Source organism: Stomoxys calcitrans, chromosome 2, assembly GCF_963082655.1.
Source record: "Stomoxys calcitrans chromosome 2, idStoCalc2.1, whole genome shotgun sequence".
Lineage (NCBI taxonomy): Eukaryota > Metazoa > Arthropoda > Insecta > Diptera > Muscidae > Stomoxys > Stomoxys calcitrans.
Genome location: NC_081553.1, coordinates 206,911,449 through 206,935,312, shown reverse-complemented (window position 1 = coordinate 206,935,312; position 23,864 = coordinate 206,911,449). Strand labels below are relative to the sequence as shown.

General features: G+C 37.6%; 1 protein-coding gene across 2 annotated transcripts in view; it reads left to right on the top strand.

Annotated features, from left to right (window-relative positions):
* The window catches only part of LOC106082487 (probable serine/threonine-protein kinase MARK-A), a 110,305-nt gene extending 98,912 nt beyond the window's left edge, over positions 1 to 11,393 (top strand). The window contains exon 6 of one of the 2 annotated variants that reach the window (XM_059363695.1): positions 9,274 to 11,393. In XM_059363695.1, coding sequence (XP_059219678.1) covers positions 9,274 to 10,304 — 1,031 coding nt within the window. In that variant the 3' untranslated portion in view covers positions 10,305 to 11,393. The remainder of the gene's footprint in view (positions 1 to 9,273) is intronic. The other variant, XM_059363696.1, reaches the window with a different exon arrangement.
* Positions 11,394 to 23,864: the final 12,471 nt, after the last annotated feature.

Genomic DNA, 23,864 nt, shown 5'->3' with positions numbered 1-23,864 from the left:
GATAAAATCTTGCTCATGCTGTTTTTCTTTTTTTGGAGGTCACCGTAGCGTAGAGGTTATCATGTCCGCCTATGACGCTAAACGTTTGGGTTCAAATCCTGGCGAGAACATCAAAAAATTTTTTTCAGCGGTGGTTATCCCCTCCTAATGCTGGCGACATTTGTGAGATATTTTGCCAAGTAAAAACTTCTCCCCATAGAGTTGTCGCACTGCGGCACGCCGTTTGGACTCGGCTATAAAAAGGAGGCCCCTTATTATTAAGCTTAAACTATTCTTCCAGTTGCCATTTTTGGCCGCTAGAGGGCGCAGTCATTATCCATTTAGGATAAAATGTTGCTCATGCTGTCTTGTAATTTTGGAGGCCACCGTAGCTCGAGATTATCATGTCCGCCTATGACGCTGATCGCCTGGGTTCGAGTCCTGGCGAGAACATCAGAAAAAAATTTCATCGGTGATTATACCTTCCTAATGCTGGCGACATTTGTGAGGTACTATGCAATGTGTGTCGCACTGCGGCACGCCTTTCGGACTCGGCTATAAAAAGGAGGCCCCTTATCATTGAGCTCAAACTATTCCTCCAGTTGTCATATATAGCCGCTAGAGGGCGCAGTTATTACCCAATAAGGATACAATTTTGCTCATGGTGTTTTGTTATTTTGGAGGCCACCGTTGCGAAGAGGCTATCATGTCAGCCTATGACGATGAACGCTTGGGTTCGAATTCTGGCAAGAACATCAGAAAACATTTCCTAGGTGGTCATTTCCTTCTAATGCTGGCGACATTTGTGAGGTACTATGCAATGTAAAAACTTCTCCCCAAAGAGGTTTCGCACTGCGGTACAACGTTTGGACTCGGCTATAAAAAGGAGGCCCCTTATCATTAAACTCAAACTATTCTTCCAGTTGCCATATTGAGCCGCTAGAGGGCGCAGTTATTACCCAATAAGGATACAATTTTGTTCATGCTGTTTTGTTTTTTTGGAGGCCACCGTTGCGAAGAGGTTATCATGTTGGGTTCGAATCCTGGCAAGAACACCAGAAAAAAATTCCAGCGATGGTTATTCCCTCCTAATGCTGGCAAAATTTGTGAGGTACTTTGCCATTTAAAAACTTCTACCCAAAGGGATGTCGCACTGCGGCACAACGTTCGGACTCGACTATAAAAAGGACAACCCTTATCATTGAGCTCAAACTTATATCGGACAGCACTCATTGATATGTGAGAAGTTTGCCCCTGTACCTTAACATGTTCATGGGAAAATTTGCATGTTTTGTTCTTAACTCTGTCATCTTCTCCCAGTGTAATCCAAATTGGTCTTTAACCTGTTGTAGAGCCAATATAACTTTAACACGAGATTTTTCTTCCAGAGCCGCCAGATGGCGCATGCGTTATACGATTTTGCTCGTGGTGTTATATTATGACGTCCAAAGACCTGATAAAAACAAACCGACCAATTATGGAAAATTGTTTAAAGAACATACCAAATGCGATCTATATTGAGAGGTATATAAGATTTGGCCCGGTCGAACTTAAAGCGTTTTTACTTCTTTTTCGTTGACGACTAGTACAATTGTCATTTATTTATGAGAGGACGGAAAGATGTTCGGATTTCGGAGTATTGCCCTAGAATTTAACCATCACGAAGAATATATGCCGATTAAGGGCTAGTTGAATATTTCAATATGCTCCAAATTGAAATAATAAATTGAATATATATTTTGCTTGACATTTTCATTAATGTTAGGTGTTTCATATTGTTTAATATACAGGGTGGCTGATGAATATTGCTACAATGATGAATATTGCTACATTTTTTTTTCGGTGTATGGAATACATTTTTCTTTTATTCATGTTAAATTAAATTATTAAATTAATTATTAAATTATTATTAATTAAATTAATTAATTAATTAATTAAATTAATTATTAAATTATTATTATTAAATAGAAAAAAAGTTATTACATTTTTTTTTGGTAGCGGCTTTCATCAGCCACCCTGTATTATCCCTTACCTTGTCCACAAACGAGCTATAAAAACCTGCACTTGTCCATATATAGTAATCGAATAATTCATAGTTGCCTTCTTCTCAATGTTCCAGCCAATTATACATCACAGAAAAAATGTGACTTAGACCACCTAATCCCCCTTTAATCCATTTGGTCACTTGGTACATGGAAAATTATTAATGCTATCGCATAAAAAATGGCTAAGCAAACTTCTTCTTCTTCTTCTTGTTCTATAACACCTCCAAACAATATTTCCTTAATTTTATTATTGGCTTCTGCCAACACAAAACGAAAAAAGGGAAAGAGAAAGGGGCGCATATCTCGGACTTTATGGTTGACAAGGGGGTTATTATTATTGCTATGCTGCCACACCAGCGCAGGCAATAATTCTCAATAATCTTCACCTAATAGGATTATGGCTGTGATGGCTTAGTCAAAGATTTGTATGCAAGATTTACGAACCATTGCGACAATCACCAGAGTACACAGTCAAAGAGGACCAACTTAACAACCGACCATCTAACCGACAACAATGAGACACGTTGACCATAAAACGAAATGGAAAACATCAACCAAAACGTAGGTCATGAACTCCCAACGAATACAAAAGGATTTGAATAGCAAATAAAAGGCAAAAAAAAATGCGCCCACCAACAAAATGTAATCCTCAAATAATTATGGCATTTGAAGTAATGGCCGACCATTACATTCCGGAGTTGATGTTGATGTGCTGCGGCCAATATTCTGCGGTTAGTCAGAGTTAAAATGTTGAATGTGATTTGTCTCTCTCTCTCTCTTTCTCTCTTTTGCGGCTGTCTCTTGAGTTAAGTCTTTTGGGAGTGATAGGGCAGTTAGCAGAAGTATGGTTAGGAAGTGATTTATATTTGAATGAAGTAAAGGCAAATAAATTTATACAAGGATTTTAAGGGATTTTAATCCAATAACAAGAAGTTTATCATTAAAGCAGATGTGCTAGATGGCAGTTGCCGTTGATATTTTTGAGGGATTAGAATCCATTTTTTTTGGGAATGACCACATGGAATGCAAAGGGAATTTGACAAAAGAGTCAAGTAGCGGTGTTTTATTTATAAAGCAGAAATGAATTGCCTTCTATGCTTTAAAGTAGTTTAACCAGAAATTCGAAAATTTAAAGAAAAAAAAAATGCGAAGAAACACATCTTAGCCAAAGCGGATAAGAACTGCGCCCTCTAGAGGCTTAAGAAGTATAACCGAAAGTTTGGTTTATATGGGAGATATATCAGGTTATGAACCGATTAGGATTATTCTTGACATTGATGTTGGAGGTCACACGAGAAGTCACCGTGCCAAATTTCATCCAAGGCGGATAAAAATTTTGCCATCTAGGGGCTCAAGAAGTGTAATCAGTAAATCGGTTTATTTGGGAGTTGTATCTAAACCTGGTCCGATTTGCCCCATTAATAAGCCCATCGACCTCCATCAATGGGAAGTAGTTGTGTGTGTATGGGAAGTCATAGTGTCTAACTTTATTCGGATTGCACTTGGCATGGATGTTGTAGGTCATACATAAAGTCAGCCAAATCAGATAAGAACTGCGCCCTTTAGAGGCTTAAGAAGTTTAGCGGGGAGAACGTTTTATATGGTTATGGACCGATTCAGATTATCCTTGACTACGATGTTAGAGGCTGTATGAGAAGTCTCTGTGTCAAATTGCATCTAAAGCGGATAAGAACTGCGCGCTCTAGAAGCTCAAGAAGCATTGCGGGTAGGTTTATATGGAAGCTATGCAAGGTTATATACCGATTCGGGTTATACTTGACATAGTGGTTGGAGGTCACACGAGAAGCCACCGTGCCAAATTTCATCCAAAGCGGATAAGAATTGTGCCATCTAGGGGCTCAAAAATTATACTCAGTAGATCGGTTTATTTGGGAGTTGTATCTTAAAACTAATACGATTTGTCGAGAAGTATTTGTGCAAAATTTTGAGCGGCTAGCTTTACTCTTTCGAAAGTTAGCTTTTGTAAGTCTTTCGTAGTTTGTCCGTCCGTCCTTTATCCGTCTGTCCTTTGTCCGTTTGTCATTACCTATCCTTCTTCAGTTCATTCCTCTGTCCTTTGTACGTCCGTCATTTGTCCATCTGTCCGCCTGTCCGTCCGTCCAATATCCGTCAGTCCTTTCTTTGTCCGTCCCTCTTTAGTCTGTTCGTTCTTGTTATTCTGTCTTTTGTCCGTCCCTCTTTTTTCCATTCCTCATTTGTCTCTCCTTTGTCGGTTCGTTTTTATCCGTTCATTCTTTATCCCGTTCGTCGTTATTCCTTGCGTCCTTTGTCCATGAATATTTTGTCCATCCGATCGTCCGTTGCCCGTTCGTACTTTGTCCGTTCTCCCTTTTCCATCAGTCTTTTGTTCGTGCATCCTTTGCCAGTCTTTTCTTTGTTCATCCTTTATCCGTCTACTCTTTTCCATCCGTATTTAGCACTTTGTCTTTTGTCCGTCTGTCATATGTCCGTCCGTCCTTTAACCCTCAGTCTTTTGTCCGTTTTTGCCCATCCGTTCCTCCTTTGTTCGTCTGTCCTTCGTGCGTCCGTTGTTTGTCCTTCCTCTGGTCTTCCATTGTCCGTCCCCCTGCTTTCCGTTCCACCTTTGTCCATCCATTCCTCCGTCGATCCTTTGTGCGTCCATTCTTTGTCCGTGCGTTTTTTGTCCGTCCGTTCCTTGTCCGTCCGTTTTTTTGTCCGTCTGTTTTTGTCCGTCCGTCATTTGTCTATTTGTTCTTTATCCGTTCATTCTTTTCCCCCTCTTTTTTCAGTTGCTCCTTTGTCCGTCCATCCCTACGGCGATCCTTTGTGCGTCTGTTCTTTGTCTGTCCGTGTTTTATCCGTCCTTCCTTTGTTTATTCGTTCTTTATCCGTTCATTCTTTGCCCGTCGTTAGTCCTTCAGTCCTTTTCGTTTGTTAGTCATTTGCACATTCGTGCTTTGTCCGCTCTCGCATTTCCACCAGTCTTTCGTCCGTGGAAAGACTGGTGGAAGACAAAAGAAAATACAGTTCTTTGTCTGTAGCTTATTTGTTCATCTGTCCTTTATACGTCCATTCTTTTCTATCCGTCTTTAGCACGTTGTCCGTCTGTCATATGTCCGTCCGTCCTTTAACCCTCAGTCCTTTGTCCGTTTTTGCCCATCCGTTCCTCTTTTATTCGTCTATCCTTCGTACGTCCGTTGTTTGTCCTTCCGTACTTCCTCTGGTCTTCCATTGTCCGTCCCCCTATTTTCCGTTCCTTATTTGTCCATCCATTCCTCCGTCGATCCTTTGTCCGTCAGTTCCTTGTCCGTCTGTTTTTGTCTATTCATTCTTTATCCGTTCAATCTTTTCCCCTTTCTTTTTTCAGTTCCTTCTTTGTCCGTCCATCCCTACGTCGATCCTTTTTGCGTCCGTTCTTTGTCTGTCCGTTTTTTGTCCGTCCTTCCACTGTCTATTCGATTTTTATCCGTTCATTCTTTGCCTGTCGTTAGTCCTTCAGTCCTTTTCGATTATTCGTATTTGTCCATTCTCGTATTTCCATCAGTCTTTCGTCTGTGGTTCCTTTGTCTGTTGCTTATTTGCTCATCTGTCCTTTATTCGTCCATATTTTGGCCGTCTGTCGTTTGCCTGTCCGTCCGTTCTTTGTCTGTCCTTTATCCTTCCTTCCTTTGTCTGTCCTTTATCCTTCCTTCCTTTGTCTGTCCGTTTATGGTTTTTCCGTCCGTCCGCTCATTCTTTGTTCATCCGCCCGTCCATCCGTCCTTTGTCCGTCCATCCTTTGTCTGTCCGTCCGTCCCTTTTCCGTCCGTCCTTTCTTTGTTCGTCCGTCCGTCCTTTGTCCATCCGCCCGTCCGTCCGTCAGCCCGTCTGTCCTCTGTCCGTTTGTCTTTTGCCCGTCCATTCGTTCTTTGTGCGTCCGTCGTTTGTCCGTCCGTCCTTCTTTGTCTTTACCTCTTTTTTTCGCTCCTCCTTTGTTCGTGCATCCCTCTTTCCATACTTTGTCCGTCCATTTTTTCTCCGTTCGTGTTTTATTCGTCCATACTTTTTCTATTCGTTCTTTATCCGTTTATTCTTTGCCCCATTCGTCAATAAGTCCTTCAGTCCTTTGACCATGAATATTTTATCCGTCCGTTATTCATGTGTTCGTCGTTTGCCCGCTCGTGCTTTTCCATCAGTCTTTTGTCTATTGGTCCTTGCCTGTTTTTTCTTTGTCTGTTGCTTATGTGTCCATCTGTTCATTTGTCCTTTATTCGTTCATATTTGGCCCGTCCGTCCTTTTGCCGTTTGTTCTGGCTCGTTCGCCTTTTGCCCATCCGTCGTTTGTTCGTTCGACCTATATATATCTCTCCTTTGTCCTTCCGTCCCCTATCTGTACGTCCTTTGTCTGTCCGCCTCTTGTCCATCCATTGTCCGTCCGTCCTTTGTTCCTCCGTTCTTTTTCCTTCCGTCCTTTATTCGCCCTCCTTTGTGCGTACTTCGTTTATCCTTTGAAAGAAGGGACTTCTTTGTCCCCCTGTACTTAATCCGCCCGTCTTTTATCCGTTTGCACTTTGATCGTCTGTCCGTCCTTTACCCCACCGTCTATTATCCTTCAGTTATTTATGTTGTTGTTGTAGCCACATTATCATGTGGTGGTGGCGATCCTCGTCAAACTCCTGTAGGTGAGTAATCCCGATCAAAAGACCGATCGACGCTGGACCAGGATGGCCATTGGCTATTTAAAGGCACCAATAACTCCGCCTTGCCGTATCCAGCATCATAGGCACTCAGAATTTGTGCTAGAGCCTGTGCTGCCCGGCCTCTCACTGAAACTCGCCGCTCGATACCGTTACAGCTGCTCCGTATGGAGCATTCCACTATCCGCAAACTCTGGACGCGCCCGGTAGCTCGCAGCTAAGCTTCTCGTAACAGCAATGAACAGCACACAGATTGGACTTCAATGTTCCAGTTTGTGTGGTGATCACAGTTATCCCATCCTTTCGTTGTTTGTATGCAGCATTCCACTGTCCGCAACCTGTGGACGCACGCGATAGCTCGCAGCTAAGATTCTCGTGATAGCAATGAACAGCACACAGGTCGGATTTCAATGTTCCAGTTTGTGTGGTGCTCACAGCAATTTCATTCTTCGGTACTTTATGGGTTTATTCTTTGCCCGTTCACCCTTTCTTCATCCGTTTTTTATCCGTCCGTCATTTATCCTTTCATTTTTTATCCTTTCTCCGACCGTCTATCCTTGGCATGTTCTTTATTCAACCGTTTGATATCCTTATGTCCTTTGTATGTTCGTTCTTTGTTCGTCCGTCCTTTGTCCGTTCGTCCTTTGTCCGTTTGTCCTTTGTCCGTTCGTCCTTTGTCCGTTCGTCCTTTGTCCGTTCGACCTTTGTCCGTTCGACCTTTGTCCGTTCGACCTTTGTCCGTTCGTCCTTTGTCCGTTCGTCCTTTGTCCCTGTCTTTGTCTCCGTAAAAAATTTGTCCGCACTTTGTCCGTCTGCCTGTACTTTATCCTAACGTCTGTTATCCATCTGTTCTTTGTATGTTTGTTCTCTATCCGTCCGTCTCTTGTCCTTCTATCCTTTATCCATACGTCGATCATCTGTCCAAACTTTGTTCTTCTGTCCGTACTTTGTTCATCTGTCCGTTCTTTACCCCATCCTTTATTATAGTTCCGTCCTTTTTATGTTCGTTCTTTGTTAGTCCGTGCTTTGTCCGCCTGTCCTTTGTCCCTGTCTTCGTCTCCTTAAAATATTTGTCCGCACTTGGTCCATCTGTCCGTACTTTATCCTAACGTCTGTTATCCATCCATTCTTTGTATGTTCATTCTCTATCCGTCTATCGTCTCTTGTCTGTCTATCCTTTATCCATCCGTCGTTCATCTGTTGGTACTTTGTTTATCTGTCCGTTCTTTTCCTCACCCTTTATTATCCTTCCGTCCTTTGTATGTTCGTTCATTATCCGTCCGTCTGTTCTTTATCCCTCCGTCCTTTGCCCGTCCGCGCTTTCTTGATCCGTTCTTTATCCGTCCGTCTTTTAGCTTATCATCCTTTGTCCGTCTGTCAGTCCTCTAGCCGTCTGTCCTTTGCACGTCCGGCCTTTCTTTATCCATTCTTTATCCATCCGTCTTTTATCCGTTCGTACTTTGTCCGTCAGTCTGTTGGTTATCTCACCGTCGGATATCCTTCCGTCTTTTCACTTTTATATTCTGTTGGCGTGAAACTTAATCTCCACACCGTATTTGCACTGGTCTCACACCATGAATCGCAGAGCAGGGGTGGATCAAATATAGAGTGGGGGCAATGATACAATTGAGTAGTTCAAGCGGTGTGTGCCATTAACTTATGTTCGCTCTTTGTCCGTCTGTCCTTTATGCGTCCGTCCGCCCTTTATCATCCATTCTTTGTCCGTCCGTCTTTTATCCTACCATCCCTTGTCTGTTTGTCCGCTCTTTAGCCCAGCATCTATTATCCTTCCGTCCCTTGTCCGTCCGCCTGGTTTTAGCCCATCAATTCGAATAAGCCGGTGTGAGCGGTATTTGCACTGCTCTCACACTTTGAATCGCAGAGCATGGGTAGACCAAATATAAAATGGGGGGCAATGATAAAATTGGGAGGCTGTGCGGTGTGTGCCATTAACTTATGTTCGTTCTTTGTCCGACTTCTATCATACCATCCCTTCTCCGTCTGTCCGTTCTTTAACCTATCGTCTATTATCCTTCAGGGACGGAAGTCCGTCTTACCTTAGTCCCTTCGCCCTTTTTCTGCCTGTCCTTTGTCCGTCCGTCCTTGATCGGTCCAACTTTTGTCCGCCTGTACCTATGTCTGTACGTCGTTTGTCCGCCGATCTTGAAGGGGGTGGTAAAAGAGGCCCCCGTGCCCTAGAGATCGACATGTTCGAATTGAAGCTGAGCAGCTGGGTTCAAATTCATGCGAGAACATAAACCAAATTTCAGCGGTCGCCTTGTGTTGGCGACATTTGTGAGGTAATCAGCCGTGTAAAAATTGCTATACTAAGTGATGTCGCCTTGCGGCACGCTCGGCAGACTCGGCAAAATGAGGTCCCCTATCATATAAATGTTCACGAACAAATTGTCAATTTGCTTAAGGCTAAGTAAAAATTTTCCATGGTAAAATGAAATGTTGAGTTTGTTTTAAGAAATTTTTATCAACTCGTTTAGTTTTTGTAAGTATTTTAGTATTTTATTTGCTTTTGTATTTTGTTTACCACCCAATGCCTGTGTCAGAGAACAGCAATAAAGATGTCAATTAAACAGGTGTTTCTCATTCTGTTTCCAGGGGAGTTCCCAGCAGCAATGCAGCGCGCGGTACAAGCTCATCGTCTAATGTCTCCAAACCATTATATCTTAGTGTACCTGTCCATGTACTTGTGTACCTTAGCGTTTGTCAGGCACTACATAAAGCTGCCGGTGGCTATCAACGCTGGTGCACAGCGTGCTGTCATCATGTGATAGAAAGCTTGGCCAGGCTGTTAGGGCTGTTCCTGTTGACAGTGGCATACAGCCGTAAGCTAATGCTGAACAGCACTAGCACAATCAAAAAGGATGAGATGCATACACAATTTCGAAAACATGAACAAGTGATAAGAGTAAGTGCAGCAGCAGCAGCTATGAGCCAAGATATAAAGGATTTTAGGTCATGTTGTTGTTATTGCATGCAATTGCGGGAGAACGCTATGAGACTACCAACAACACCACCACCAGCAAGGACATCAGTGGCAAAGGCAACAACATTTTTCAGCTCAACTATAAAACGCCAATCAACATCAGTATCAGCGTCAGCGTCAGTTTCGTCATACACATCATCAACAATGTCAGCTGCAGCGGCAACATCAATGACCAGTATGTCTCCCTTATCGGTAACAACGGCGAGGACATCTGTACTGGCATCTGCATGGCATGGTGACCAACATAAAAGTGCCACCACCAAAAAATCCAATTTATTTGGTGGACTCAGGTTAGTCTTGCCAATGACAGGTATTCTAGGAGGAGGAGGTGGAGGAGGAGAAGCAAAATGTAAAGGCGGTGTAAGTGAAGCAGAAACATCAAACGATTGCATGATTGACAAATGTCAATATGGCAGCTTTTGTTATGCCTGCTGCTGTTATAGCTGTTGTTTTTGCTATTGTTGCTCATACTGTTGTCCTTTTGTGGCCACGAGTTCCGGCAGCAGCAATTGCTGCTGTAGTAATAGCAACAGCAAAAACTGCAGCAGCCTTTGTATTATGCCCAATAAATGTCTACACCTGCAATCCACAACTTTTTTCAGTGAGTCGGATATAAGGTGAGTTCCTTGCCCCTGAGCTCGTATACGATGACGTATAGCCATTCCTCGCGTTCAGTCCTGTTTTTTATACTAACTAAACTTGTGACTCTCTCTTTAGTATTATGAACAAAATACAAAAAAAAAAACCCAAAAATTCACAACACTACTCAAACTTAAATCATAGAAGAGAAATCTAAGACAAAGACATCTAAAACAAAAATGCCATAAAACTAAAAAAATTGGCGCAGCATACAGACATTTCTTAAGAAACGAAGAAGTAAAAAATTAACTATGACTATACTAAAATTAATTACTAAATAAAAAATATTAAAATTTAATACAAAAACAAACAAAAAATAAAAACAAACTCAAAAGTAAGGAAAATATGGCATTAAACCAAAAAATTCAAAGATACGCAATCAGAGTGGGTGATTGCCACAGCTCTATTCCTTCATTTTTCATAAATTACACTTTATGTTTTGTTGTATATTTAAATATTTTTTTTTATATAAATGGCTTAAATCCACACACAAAACACATGTATTTAAAAACGAAGGAAAAACTGAACAAACAACATTAATAACCAAGGAAATCAACATTTAATTAAATAATGAACTCTAACAAAGTCAAAGACCCCAGAAAAACAAAACGAAAAAACACAAATATAATACAGAAATTAAAATTAATTATAAATAACTTATATACATGCATATATACATATACATACATATACAATACAAAACAAAAAAGAAACACATACTTAACTTATAAACTAGATAATGACGCTACTATACTCTATTCCATGTAAAGAGGTTATTTTATACACAAACACCAGACAAAAAAAAAATTAACTAATTGACTTTAAGTGTAACTACGTAACAATATAAACTCACGTATTCTATCATGCTCCCTCGGTTTCTCTCTCTCTCTCTCTCGCACACACACAAATATCTATTTACATATGTAGGAAAGCATACCTCTCTCACATCTTCTCCACAGAAAGTGATGGAAGAATAAACGGGGATAAATTGAATAGGGACAGCTTTAGTCAAAGTCTGATGTTTTAGATTTTATTTAAAATAAGTAAAAAAAAATTAAATAAAATAAAATATAATAAAATAATATAAATAAAATAAAATAAAATAAAATAAATTAAAAAAAAATAAAATAAAATAAAATAAAAGATAATAAAATAAAAGAAATTAAAATAAAATAAAATAAAATAAAAGAAATTAAAATAAAATAAAATAAAATAAAATAAAATAAAATAAAATAAAACAATATAAAAAATAAAAAAAATGAAATAAAATAAAAAAAAAAAAATAAAATAAAAAATAAAATAAAAAAAAAAAAATAAAATAAATTAAAATAAAATAAAGTAAAATAAAATAAAATAAAATAAAATAAAATAAAATAAAATAAAATAAAATAAAATAAAATAAAAAAATAACATAAAATAAAATAAAAAAAAATAAAATAAAACAAATATATAATAAAATAAAAAAATAACATAAAATAAAATAAAAGAAATAAAATTAAATAAAATAATAATAAATAAAAAAATAAATAAAATAAAAAAATAAAATAAAAAAACAATAAAATAAAATAAAATAAATTAAAATAAAATAAAATAAAATAAAATAAAATAAAATAAAATAAAATAAAATAAAATAAAAAAACAATAGAATAAAATAAAATAAAATAAAATAAAACAAAAAAAATAAACAAAATAAAAATAAAAAAAATTAAATAAAAAAATTAAATAAAAAAAATAAAAATAAAATAAAATAAAATAAAATAAAATAAAATAAAATAAAATAAAATAAAATAAAATAAAATAAAATAAAATAAAATAAAACAAAATAAAATAAAATAAAATAAAATAAAATAAAATAAAATAAAATAAAATAAAATAAAATAAAATAAAATAAAATAAAATAAAATAAAATAAAATAAAATAAAATAAAATAAAATAAAATAAAATAGAATAGAATAGAATAAAATAAAATAAAATAAAATAAAATAAAATAAAATAAAATAAAATAAAATAAAATAAAATAAAATAAAATAAAATAAAAATAAAATAAAATAAAATAAAATAAAATAAAATAAAATAAAATAAAATAAAATAAAATAAAATAAAATAAAATAAAATAAAATAAAATAAAATAAAATAAAATAAAATAAAATAAAATAAAATAAAATGAAATAAAATAAAATAATATAAAGTAAAATAAAATAAAATAAAAAAATAAAATAAAATAAATTTAAATAAAGCAAAACAAATTAAAATAAAACAAAATAAAAAAATAAAATAAAATAAAATAAAAAAAATAAAATAAAATAAATTAAAATATAATAAAATAAAATAAGATAAAATAAAATAAAATAAAATAAAATAAAATAAAATAAAATAAAATAAAATAAAATAAAATAAAATAAAATAAAATAAAATAAAATAAAATAAAATAAAATAAAATAAAATAAAATTAAATTAAATAAAATAAAATAAAAATAAAAAAAAATAAAAATAAAATAAAATAAAATAAAATAAAATAAAATAAAATAAAATAAAACAATATAAAAAATAAAAAAATAAAATAATAAAATAAAATAAATTAAAATAAGTTCAAATAAAGTAAAATGCAATAAAATAAAAGAAATAAATTGGAAAATATTAAAAAAATAAGGCGAAGGTACATACGTGTTTGTGTGAGGGATAGGCTTTTCACCCTCCTCTTTGGTTCTCCATACCTGCTGTGTCTTTCATTTGTGTATAAACTCCGAAGGCCACTGTAGCGCAAAGATTAGCATGTCTGCCAATAACGCTGAAGGCCTATTTTCGAAAACTGGAGAGAACATTAGCAAAATTTGCAGCGGTGGTTATCGCCTCTTAATGCTAGCAAGATTTGTGAGGAGCTGTGCCATTTGAAAAAAAGATATGTCAGCCATGTAAAAACTTCTTCCCTAAGAGGTGTCGCACTGCGGCACGACGTGTGGAGCTTAAAAACTTGTTATCCCGGCAGCACTCAATGATATGTGAGAAGTTTGCCCTTGTTCCTTAATGGAATGTTCATGGGCATATTTGGTCTAACATCTTCTTTATCTTCTCTTTCATTCTAGGATAGCACAACGGGCCAAACTGGCCTACGATTTAGATCACCTATGGTGGGCAATCCATTCAACCTTACCTTAATCTAGTTGCACAGGTGCAGAATGGGAATGGGATTGAGAATCTCTCAAGGTCTCCAACATCTTGATCAAGGATCAGTGAAACCGTCGGAAGGACAACAAAAATCTATTGCGCATCCGTTTTGTGACAAAACGGGCCAAACAGTGGAAGAAGTAAAGAAGGAAATCAGTATAGTTTTGGATTTCATTACCTGACACATAGGGCTTTCGATTTCCTTATGCAGAATGGATTAGGCACGTGATAGCGTTTGTGGGACATGTGGGAAGACGATGAGACGTTTGAGTTTTTACTCTGCCAATGACAGGATTTCGAGGCTAACAGCCTTAGATGTGGATACTATACCAAGACTAGAATCAAATTTAGACCGCAGAATGGAAAACCACTAGGAATTTAGTGAGGAGCACGGAATGCGACTTTGGAGTCTTTCTTATGCTCAGCCAGCCAGCTTTCACGGCTAACAGGTTTCCACTTTTAGATGTGGAAACAAAATCAGTCTTGAGCTGACTTTGGGCAATAGAATTGAAAACGACTAGGAATTTTGTGTGGAGCATGGATTTAATAAAAGAGGAAGTAAAACGGTTTTTAGGATACATAGGACTAAGGGCTCAGTTGTGCAGAATGGGAATGGGTATGAAAATCCTTTCAAGGCCTCTAACGCCAACACCGTTAACACTTAGCAGTGAAACTGTTGGAATTCAAACAGGGTCAAATAGTGAGAGGAGGTATAAATTTGATCAGTATGGTCTTCGGTTTCATTACGAGACTCATGGAACTACTGGTTCACTTATGTAGAATGGAAAAGAGGAAGTAAAAACGTTTTTAGGATACATAGGACTAAGGGCTCAGTTGTGCACAATGGAAATGGGTATGAAAATCCTTTCACGGCCTCTAACGCCAACACCATTAACACTAAGCAGTGAAACTGCTGGAAGACAAACCGGGTCAAATAGTGAGAGGAGGTAAAAAGGTGATCAGTATGGTCTTTCGATTTCATTACGGGACACATAGGACTAAGGGTTCTCCTTTACAGAATGAATAAGGCAAGTTACAGCGTTTGTTGTGGGGAGACGATTAGACGTTAAGATATTTTCTATGCGATGTGAATGCGATACCAGAACTTAAAACATCATAAGACCGTAGAATGGAAAACGAGTAGGAATTTGGGAGGAGCACAGAATGCGTCTTTTTACTTCTTATGCCGGTGGCCGGCTTTCATGGATAACAGATTTTCACTTTTAGATGTGGATACTACATCAGAGACATCAACCGACTTCGGGCAATAGAATCGAAAACAATAAGGAATTGTGCGTGGAGCATGGATTTTCTAAAAGAGGAAGTAAGAAGACATTACTACGGCTTTTGGGATACATAGGACTACGGGCTTAGTTATGCAGAACGGGAATGGGAATGAGAATCCATTCAAGGCCTCCAATGCGTAGCAGTAAAACTGTCGGAGGTACGAAAAAAAAATCAATGAAACATCCGGTTTATAACAAAACGGGTCAAATACTGACAGGAGGTAAGAAGGTGATCAGTATGGTTTTCGGTTTGATTACGGGACAGATTGGAGTACACGTCCCCCTATGCAGAATGGATAAGGCAAATGACAGCATTGGTAGGACATGTGTAAGGTCGACGAAAAGCTCGAGTATTTCCCATGTCCAAGGCCGGCTTTTGCGGCAAATAGACTTAGATATGGATACGATACCATGAATTGCACCGAAGTAAGGCTGTAGAATGAAAAACTACAAGGCATTTTGTGAGGAGCACGGTATTTCTAATGCTCATAGTGCCATGCCTGGCTTGGACGTCGAACGTTCCTGTCTAAAAGAATATTTCGTCATTTATGGAGTCTCACCAAGTATTGGCTGGTATATGGAGTATATGGAGGCCACCGTTTCGCAGCCTATGACGCTGAAAGACTGGGTTCGAAACCTGGCGACAACTTCAGAAAAAATTTACCAACGGTGGTTTTCCCCTCCTAATGCTGGCGATATTTGGGAAGTACTGTACCATTTGGTATGGCAGCCATGTAAAAATTACTCCCCAAATAGGTGTCGCACTGCGGTATGCCTTTCGGACTCGGCTAAACAAAATCGGTTAGCACTCATTGATATGTGAGAAGTTTGCCCCTGTTCGTTAATGGAATGTTCATTGGCAAATTTGCATTTGGCATCAGCTTGTACACCCAGAAAAACTTTTAAAATTTTAACATAGGATAGAATAAAAAAATTTTTGAAATATTTAGGACATATTTAAGTATTTTTTTGACTTTATAAAATTTGAAAACAGCAGAAAATGTTTGCTGTTTTAGCAACAAATTACTGCTGTCCCATTTTCAGCAGACTTTCTGCTGTTACTATTAAATTTTTATTTTTTTTTAACTTTAGAAAATTTGAAAATAGCAGTAAATTTTTGCTGTTTTAGCAACAAATTACTGCTGTCCCATTTTTAGCAGACTATCTGCTGTTACTATCAAATTTTTATTTTTTTTTTTAACTTTAGAAAATTTGAAAATAGCAGTAAACTTTTGCTGTTTTAGCAACAAATTACTGCTGTCTCATTTTCAGCAGACTTTCTGCTGTTACTATCAAATTTTTATTATGAGTGTATATCGCCAGAGACATACCATTTTTCCTGAAATGGGTTGGAAATACCTTGGCTTCCCAGCTCTTTTGTCGTTACGGAGACCTAGAAATTCTTGGGATATATAAGAACTGTACAGCCATCGCCTAAAGCTATTTTTGACTGAAGAGGACGTTTTTTTTTTATTCAGAAATACCTTCCGCAGATGATTACTGGCTTCTGAGAATATATTTTGCCAACCCCCGTTAAAACATAAAATCTTAGCCATTGTAACACATTGAACTCATCTGTAGAGAAACCCACGTAACTTTCTCAACATGGACTTTGTAGTTCCAGTTGTGTTAAAATTGCAACTAAGATTTACCATGGGTATATCAGACCACCTGTTAAAGAGAAAACTGCATTTTTTAGACGAATTTACGTCATTTTAAATCGTTTCCATCAGCCTACTTGATAGTAGTGAGGAAAGCTTCTTGAAAAAAGTGTCTAAGAGCGCTAGGACCATGCCAAACATTGGAATGCATTAAAGGGTATTCCATTCCATCTTGTATGGAAAATCAAGATATGAAATCTCAAATATTTTTATTATTAACAATTTCGGAACCAGTAGTTCCTTCTCACACTATCTTAGATCATATCTATCTTAGACCAACAAAAGGTTGTTAATTTTTGTATCGTTTTTATGCAACTTTTACCTTTAAATGATTTAAATACCTAATTTTGCTATTCAGCTGTCCCTATTCAAATGCCCCAGAGTGTGTCAATGGTATTGTGTGTACGAGAGCAGAGTTTGTTTTCTATTTTTGTTATTGTCGTTTTAATTTATTTTCCTGTACATATTTATATGTGTAATTAGTATATGAGTGTTCTAGTTTGATTTTTTCCCTATTTGTATAGTATATTCAATTGATTTTTTGTTTACATTTTCCATTTACAATGTACATAGAGAAGAAAAAGTCTATACATACTAAGTGCATATTGTTAGATATTAGTGAAAAAACAGAAAAACCAAAACAGCTATAACTACAACAAAATATAAACATGATTGATTGCTTGTTTATTGATTCTTAATAGAGATAAATGATAAATGGCCCTTGAAAATCTGTGGCCTATTTGCTTCAAAATGCTTGCAGCAGTTTTAAATTCCCTTCATTTACAGCTATCACCTTATAATCCTTTACCTTTCTATCTCGCAACGTTAATCTTTGGAATTTTGGGTTTATTGTTATTTTGATTTTCCCATTTGTGTGTGTGTGTGGGGATTTTTTTTTTTTTTTTAATTCACACTCCATACCCCATTTGGTTTTGTTTTGTCTGTTTGTTTAAATGGAAATAAAAGGAGACTTTGCAAAGAGGATATTGGGGGATTATTATTGATGTATCCATTATTAAATCGAATGACGTTTGAATTTTAATCCTCTTATGGGGTAAGGATTTTATTTTAGATACAAAAGTGTATGTGGTCAGTTGGGGACAAGAAAACACTTGGTATTGATGTTATGTGGTTAAGGAAATGAATGACTTTAAAATTTTTTTTTGATTTCCCAATTTTTAAAATTGAATTTAATTTTTTCCTAAGTCTTTATAAATATACAAACAAACTATTTAAATAAAGCATAAATTCTCTCTTTATTATGGTTGCCTATTATGGCTGGTCAATGAATACGTAGTTTGGCACAAAGGATTCCCCCATGACTCCCGACATTGCTGTTGAGTTTCAAAGAAATCGGTTGAGATTTAGATATAACTCCCATATATATTTTGCTTCGATTTTTAGTGAAACTGCAATAATTTGGTCTTTTCCTAAACGAACCTCACATAATTTGACACAAAAGTTTCTCTTATGACTCTTTTGAGCACTGGTGAATTTCAGCAAAATTGGAAAATCTGTTCAGATTTAGATATGGTTAGGCTAGGTTAGGTTGAAAAGTGGCACCCTCTTATATTAATCTGCCCCATGCCACAATGGACATAGACCTTAGCCAGTAATCGGCTTGTAGTGCGCTCTAAAAATTAACCTCGAAAAAGGAAATTTTAAATAATTCCGTGCTACTTACAAAAAACCCTTAATTGTTTTTAATAACACTCCCATACGTTGGTTCATGTCTGATATTGTGTCCCCACCTAAGTACCGGTGGCCTCTTTTAGCCGCGAAAGCCGGGCAATGACCTTTATCCCCCATTATCTGTTCCACATGCCCTACACATACCACATCGATTGTGCATAAGTGAGCTCGTATTCCTATGTGTCCCGTTATGAAACCAAAAACTATACTGACCTCCTTCTTACTTCCTTTCTGTAATAGCCTCGTCTTTCCACGATTCGGATCACCGCATAGGATTTTCGCCGTCCTACCGACTGTTTCGCTGTTGCACAGTGGGCGTTTGTCGCCCACGCCATTAAATCGGACTGCCTCAACCCGAAAGGCTTCGGTCTAACCAAGTTTATTGACAGGAGTTCTCTGGCCTTCACTGCCAAATCGTCTGCTCTCCCCTTTACTTCGTTATGGCCCGGCACCGAAACAATGCGGATTGTGCCATTCTCAGAGAAGGCGTTAATCTCCTTTTTAAACTGCAAGACTGTTCGTGACCTTACCTTACTGGTTGTTATTGCCCTTAAGGCCATTTATAGATGTTCACACTCGAAGTCCTCTCTATAATACCAGACCACCTCACGAATTCCGTGATCGCCCGGATCTTCACCTGCAGGACCCTATTATGGTCAGGCAGTCTAAAACAGATCTCAGTCTCTAGGTTCTAAATGTAGACTACCAGGCCCACTCTGTTCTCTACCTATGATCCATCCGTGTGACATGATCTTCCAGATGGCAATACTAGGGTACCGTCAGTTCATGACTGTGTAGCTGGCAGTAGTGCCTCGCACTCGACCTGTAGTGTCGTCTCAGGTATGCGAACGGAAATCTCTCCCCTTCCTTTCGGGTTTCCTATTGTCGCCACGATTATACCTCGATGGTGGTATGAGCTGCTCCCATCGTTAATCCATTCTCCCATCGCCTTAAGTCTTATAGCCGCAGTGGCTGCCTCACACTTAATCTCTTTGTCAATGGGTCGAATATCTAGAATAGTCTCCAGTGCCCTAGTGGGCGTGGTGCTCATCGCTCCGCCTATGCCAAGACAATATGTTCTCTGAGAACTCATCGCATGGTCCTCATGTTGCACTTTTTCTCCATAGCAGTTCACCAAACTACTGAGGCGTAAGTATGTATCGGTCTTATCGCGCTCCTGTAGAGCCAGTGAGCTATCCTCGGGTTCAGTCCCCATTTCGAGCTTACGGCCCTTCTACCTAGTGCCCAACATCTGTGAGCCTTCTCATTATGCTTCTGAATGTGTCCACAGGAGTAAAGCTTGAGACAAGGTGTTTCAGTCTCCTTCTAACCATAAGTCCACAGCCAAATTCATGCCTCATGTTATGGCAGTTATAGTATAGATCTACGTCATTTGGACCATTCCCAGCCCATTGCATTTCCTGCAAGGCGGTAATATCTGCCTTGTACTTCTCCAATACATCCGCCAACGCGTATACTGAACCTTCCCTATTGAGAGTGCGGACATTGTAGGTGCAGATGCGTAAATAATGGTTATTTTTTCGTTTGCGTGGGTCGCCAACGTCGAGGAGGTTCGTTTTTATAATTCTTTTGTTTCTTAAAGTGATTCTTATTGTATTCCGGGGGCGGTGTCAAGCGCCCCAATCGCATAGGTTTTGTGGAATCACATATGTATCGCTCGATGTCGCCAGCCACTTGCTGCAAAATCTAAAGCTCGCCTCGCTTGCTCCAAGATCCGATGCTCGCCTCCATCTGCCCCTAACCAGGGAACAGACTTGGATGTTGGCCGTTGGTTATTTGAGGGCGCCAATAACTCGCCTTGTCATCTCGAGTATCATTGACACTCGGTATTTAATTCAGAGTTAGTGCCGCCCACCCCTCACTGAGACTCTCCTCTCGAAATCGATTCCTTCGGTTTAACTACCCCATAATGCCCTTGTATTCATATGATGATTGTTTTGCTTAGTAAATTATGGACCATGGTGGCGTATGAGTTTGTATTGTGAGCATACAATGCGTATACGCACCCAAGTACTGTAGTTAAGAATTTGGCTGCATATGAAAAGTAATTTTGCTACATAAGGAAAATAATTGGCTAAGGCATTATTAGGAGAGCCAAAGCCTAATTTGAAATCTTGTTTTAGGAAAAATATATGCGATTTATTTTGGTACACGGTTGGCTTAGCGGTAGTTGTGGGTCGATAGGGGCTAAGGAAGATTTTGGTACGGTGTAATCTATTCACAGAGACTGGATTTTTGGTTTTATAAAAAAAATGAGTTTGAGCCAAAGTTCAAAAAAATTGATTGATTATGAAATATGAAAGTAGGACTTTTAGGATTTCATAGGAATAACTTAACAAAATTCATTTCCGAAGAATTATTTGTTTTAAGATGGTACAAATTTCGAAAAAATCTGTTTTTTTGGAAATTAGGTTAGGTTAAAGTGGCAGTCTACCATCAGACTCACAATGAACAAAAACTTCTAAGTAAGTCTGATGGATGGGACTGCCACTCTAATCTGTATTCATAAAAATTGAAATTTTCGAAATTTGTATCACCTCAAAAAAAAAAAAATATTTTTTTAAAAATAACTTTAGTTTAGTTAATCGATACTCAGGCAACATTTTAAAGGAAATTTAAAAGAGTTTAGCATTATTTGTTATTTCATCAGTTTTTTCCCACTATAATCATTTCTATCTAATATCTTAAGATCAACATAAACGTTCCTACTTGCATACATAATGAAATTAATACAATGGCTATTCCAAGAACCTTAAGCAAGTTGCAAAAGTAAGAAAAAAAACATCGACAAAAAAAAAAGAAAACAATCAGTAAAAACCAAATTAATTTAAAAACAGACAGACAAACATGGTGACTGGCCACCAAAGAGAGGGCAAACGAAAGAAAAGAGTTACAATGCCAGTAAAAGTAATAAACATAAAATTTTATTACTTCTGGAAAGTTAGAAGAAAAGCATGGGGAAAAACTTTATGAGAAAAATGCAGAGCAAAATTTTTTTTCTGCCTGATTAAATCTGACAAAAAGGAAAAGTGCTTTTTCTTGATTAAAAAAAAAAAAAAAAACAAACCGGCAAATTGAAGGCATTCCAAGGCAGAGTCAGATATCAGGTCACAGTAAGCTTCGCAGGAACAGCACAGAGTCAGTGTCAGAAATTAATGAATATTTTAATAAATAAATTAATGGGCATATCTTGCATGTCAAACATGGCTAACATCTTATGGCTCTCTCCCTATCCAACATGCCATTACCATCATATATGTTAGGTAAATGTATCTGTACTACTTACACAACATACATACTATGTCTGGCATATTGATGTGGTGTAGAGTCATAAGGTTTCATTGAATTCATGCTGACACTACAAGGCTACAGATTCCGATAAGTAACCTGATATGCATGTTATGGCCCAAATGGTAGAAAAAAAAAAACACTCTCAGACCTCAGAGCAGAACTTGTCGAAAGATGATGCAGATGATTACAGTTTATTATAATAAGATGACAGCAGTTATTTAATTAATTATACAAAATAGGTTTGTCCATTTAAGATGTCCCATTTTTATCACTTCCCTAGATTAAGGTGACACATGAAATATAAATCATGTATAAAATATGGGAAAAAAAAAACATTTCATACACATAATTGGCTGAAATAAGTGAATTATGTTACAGAGAATAAGGATAAACTGTATCCAATAAATTGGCCGGGCATATAAATAAGGCATGATGAAGCTTTAAGTTGTTAAGACCCTTTCTTTCCATAAATCTCTTTTAAGTATTCCCTAGCAAGGATGTTACATAAATAATAGCAAGGGCATGAAATAATAAGCCAACAAGCTGTGGTGTGCTAAATTATGGACTTGTGAGTAACTTAGTTGGAAGAAATATTAAAAAATAGCAAATAATTTCATATGTATCGCAAAAAAAAAAAAAAAAATTGAGAAAATTCTTGTCTTCGTTATTATGTTGTGTCAATTATTATAGTGTATATGGAACATTAACAATCATATGTTGAATTGGACATGGGTGCGCATGTTTTTTCTTTTTGATGCATATGTCATATGTCGTCCGTCATACGCCACATTGTTCACTCGTTTCCAAAAAAAAAAAAAAAAATATTTTCAAATCAAATAACCCAATAATTTGTGGCATCTCTTTTAGTACTGAAACAAAACCCAGGCTTACCACTCATTTCTGAGACATATGGGCATATGACATATTTATCCAAATCTGGACCAATTTGGGCCAAGTTGCAGAAAAATGTCGAAGAGCCTAACGTAGCGACATGTCCCAAATTTCGGCGACTTCGGAAAATAAATGCGCCTATTATGGGCCCAAAACCTCAAATCGAGAGATCGGACTATATGGCAGCTATATCCAAATCTAAACCGATCAGGGCCAAATTGAAGAAAGGTGTCGAAGGGCCTAACACAACAAGCTGTCCCAAATTTCAGCAAAATCGGATAATAAATGCGGCTTTTATGGGCCTAAGACCTTAAATCGGAGGATCGGTCTATATGGCAGCTATATCCAAATCTGAACCTATCAGAGCCAAATTAAAAAATAAGATGTGGAAGGGCTTAAGATAACTCACTGTCCCAAATTTCAACAAAATCGGTAAATAAATGTGGCTTTTATGGGCCTAAGACCCTAAGTCGGAGGATCGGTCTATATGGCAGCTATATCCAAATCTGGATCGATCTGGGCCAAATTGACGAAGGATGTCGAGGGGCCTAACATACTTTCTGTCTGAAATTTCAGCAAAATCGGCTACTAAATTTGGCTTTTATGGGCCTAAGACCCCAAATCGGCCGATCGGTCTATATGAGGGCTATATCAAGAAGTAGTCCGATATAGCTCATCTTCGAACTTAACCTGCTTATGGACAGAAAAAGAATCTGTGCAAAATTTCAGCTCCATATCTCTATGTTTAAAGACTGTAGCGTGATTTCAACAGACAGACGGACAGACAGACGGACGGACATGTCTACATCGTCTTAGATTTTTACGCTGATCAAAAGTATATCGACTTTATAGGGTCGGAAATGGATATTTCGATGTGTTGCAAACGGAATGACAAAGTGAATACACCCCCATCCTTCGGTGGTGGGTATAATACGAGTCTGTACCAAATTTCAGACTCTGCTCCCTACAACCAACTATTCGCTCTCCTTTTGCCTTTCACCATTAGACCGTAGCGACTGCCGTTTGGTCTATTGACCGAACACCCAAAATTGTCCCCGTTATACGCTTTAATTTTAAGAGATAACGTCATTTAAATCTGATGTAATGTTGTTTCTCATAAAGCATTTCTTCTCCATAGAGAATGGGGCTCTCTTGTGACCTTTTCAGTTTTCAAGCGCAGACTCCATAGCGCAGACTCCATAGCGCAGACTCCATAGCGCAGACTCCATAGCGCAGAGGTTAGCATGTCCGCCTGGGTTCGAACGCCTGGGTTCGAATCCTGGCGAGACCATCAAAAAATTTTCAGCGGTGGCTTTCCCTCCTAATGCTGGCAACATTTGTGAGGTAATATGCCATGTAAAACTTCGCTCAACCTGTTCCTTAGTGGATCCTTCATGGGCAAACTTTGCAATTTTTGCCATATAAACCTATCGGGGGTCTTGACTTCTTGAGCACCTAGAGGGCGCAATTCTAATCCGATTTGACTGAAATTTTGCACAACGTGTTTTGCTGTGACTTCCAGTAATTGTGCTAAA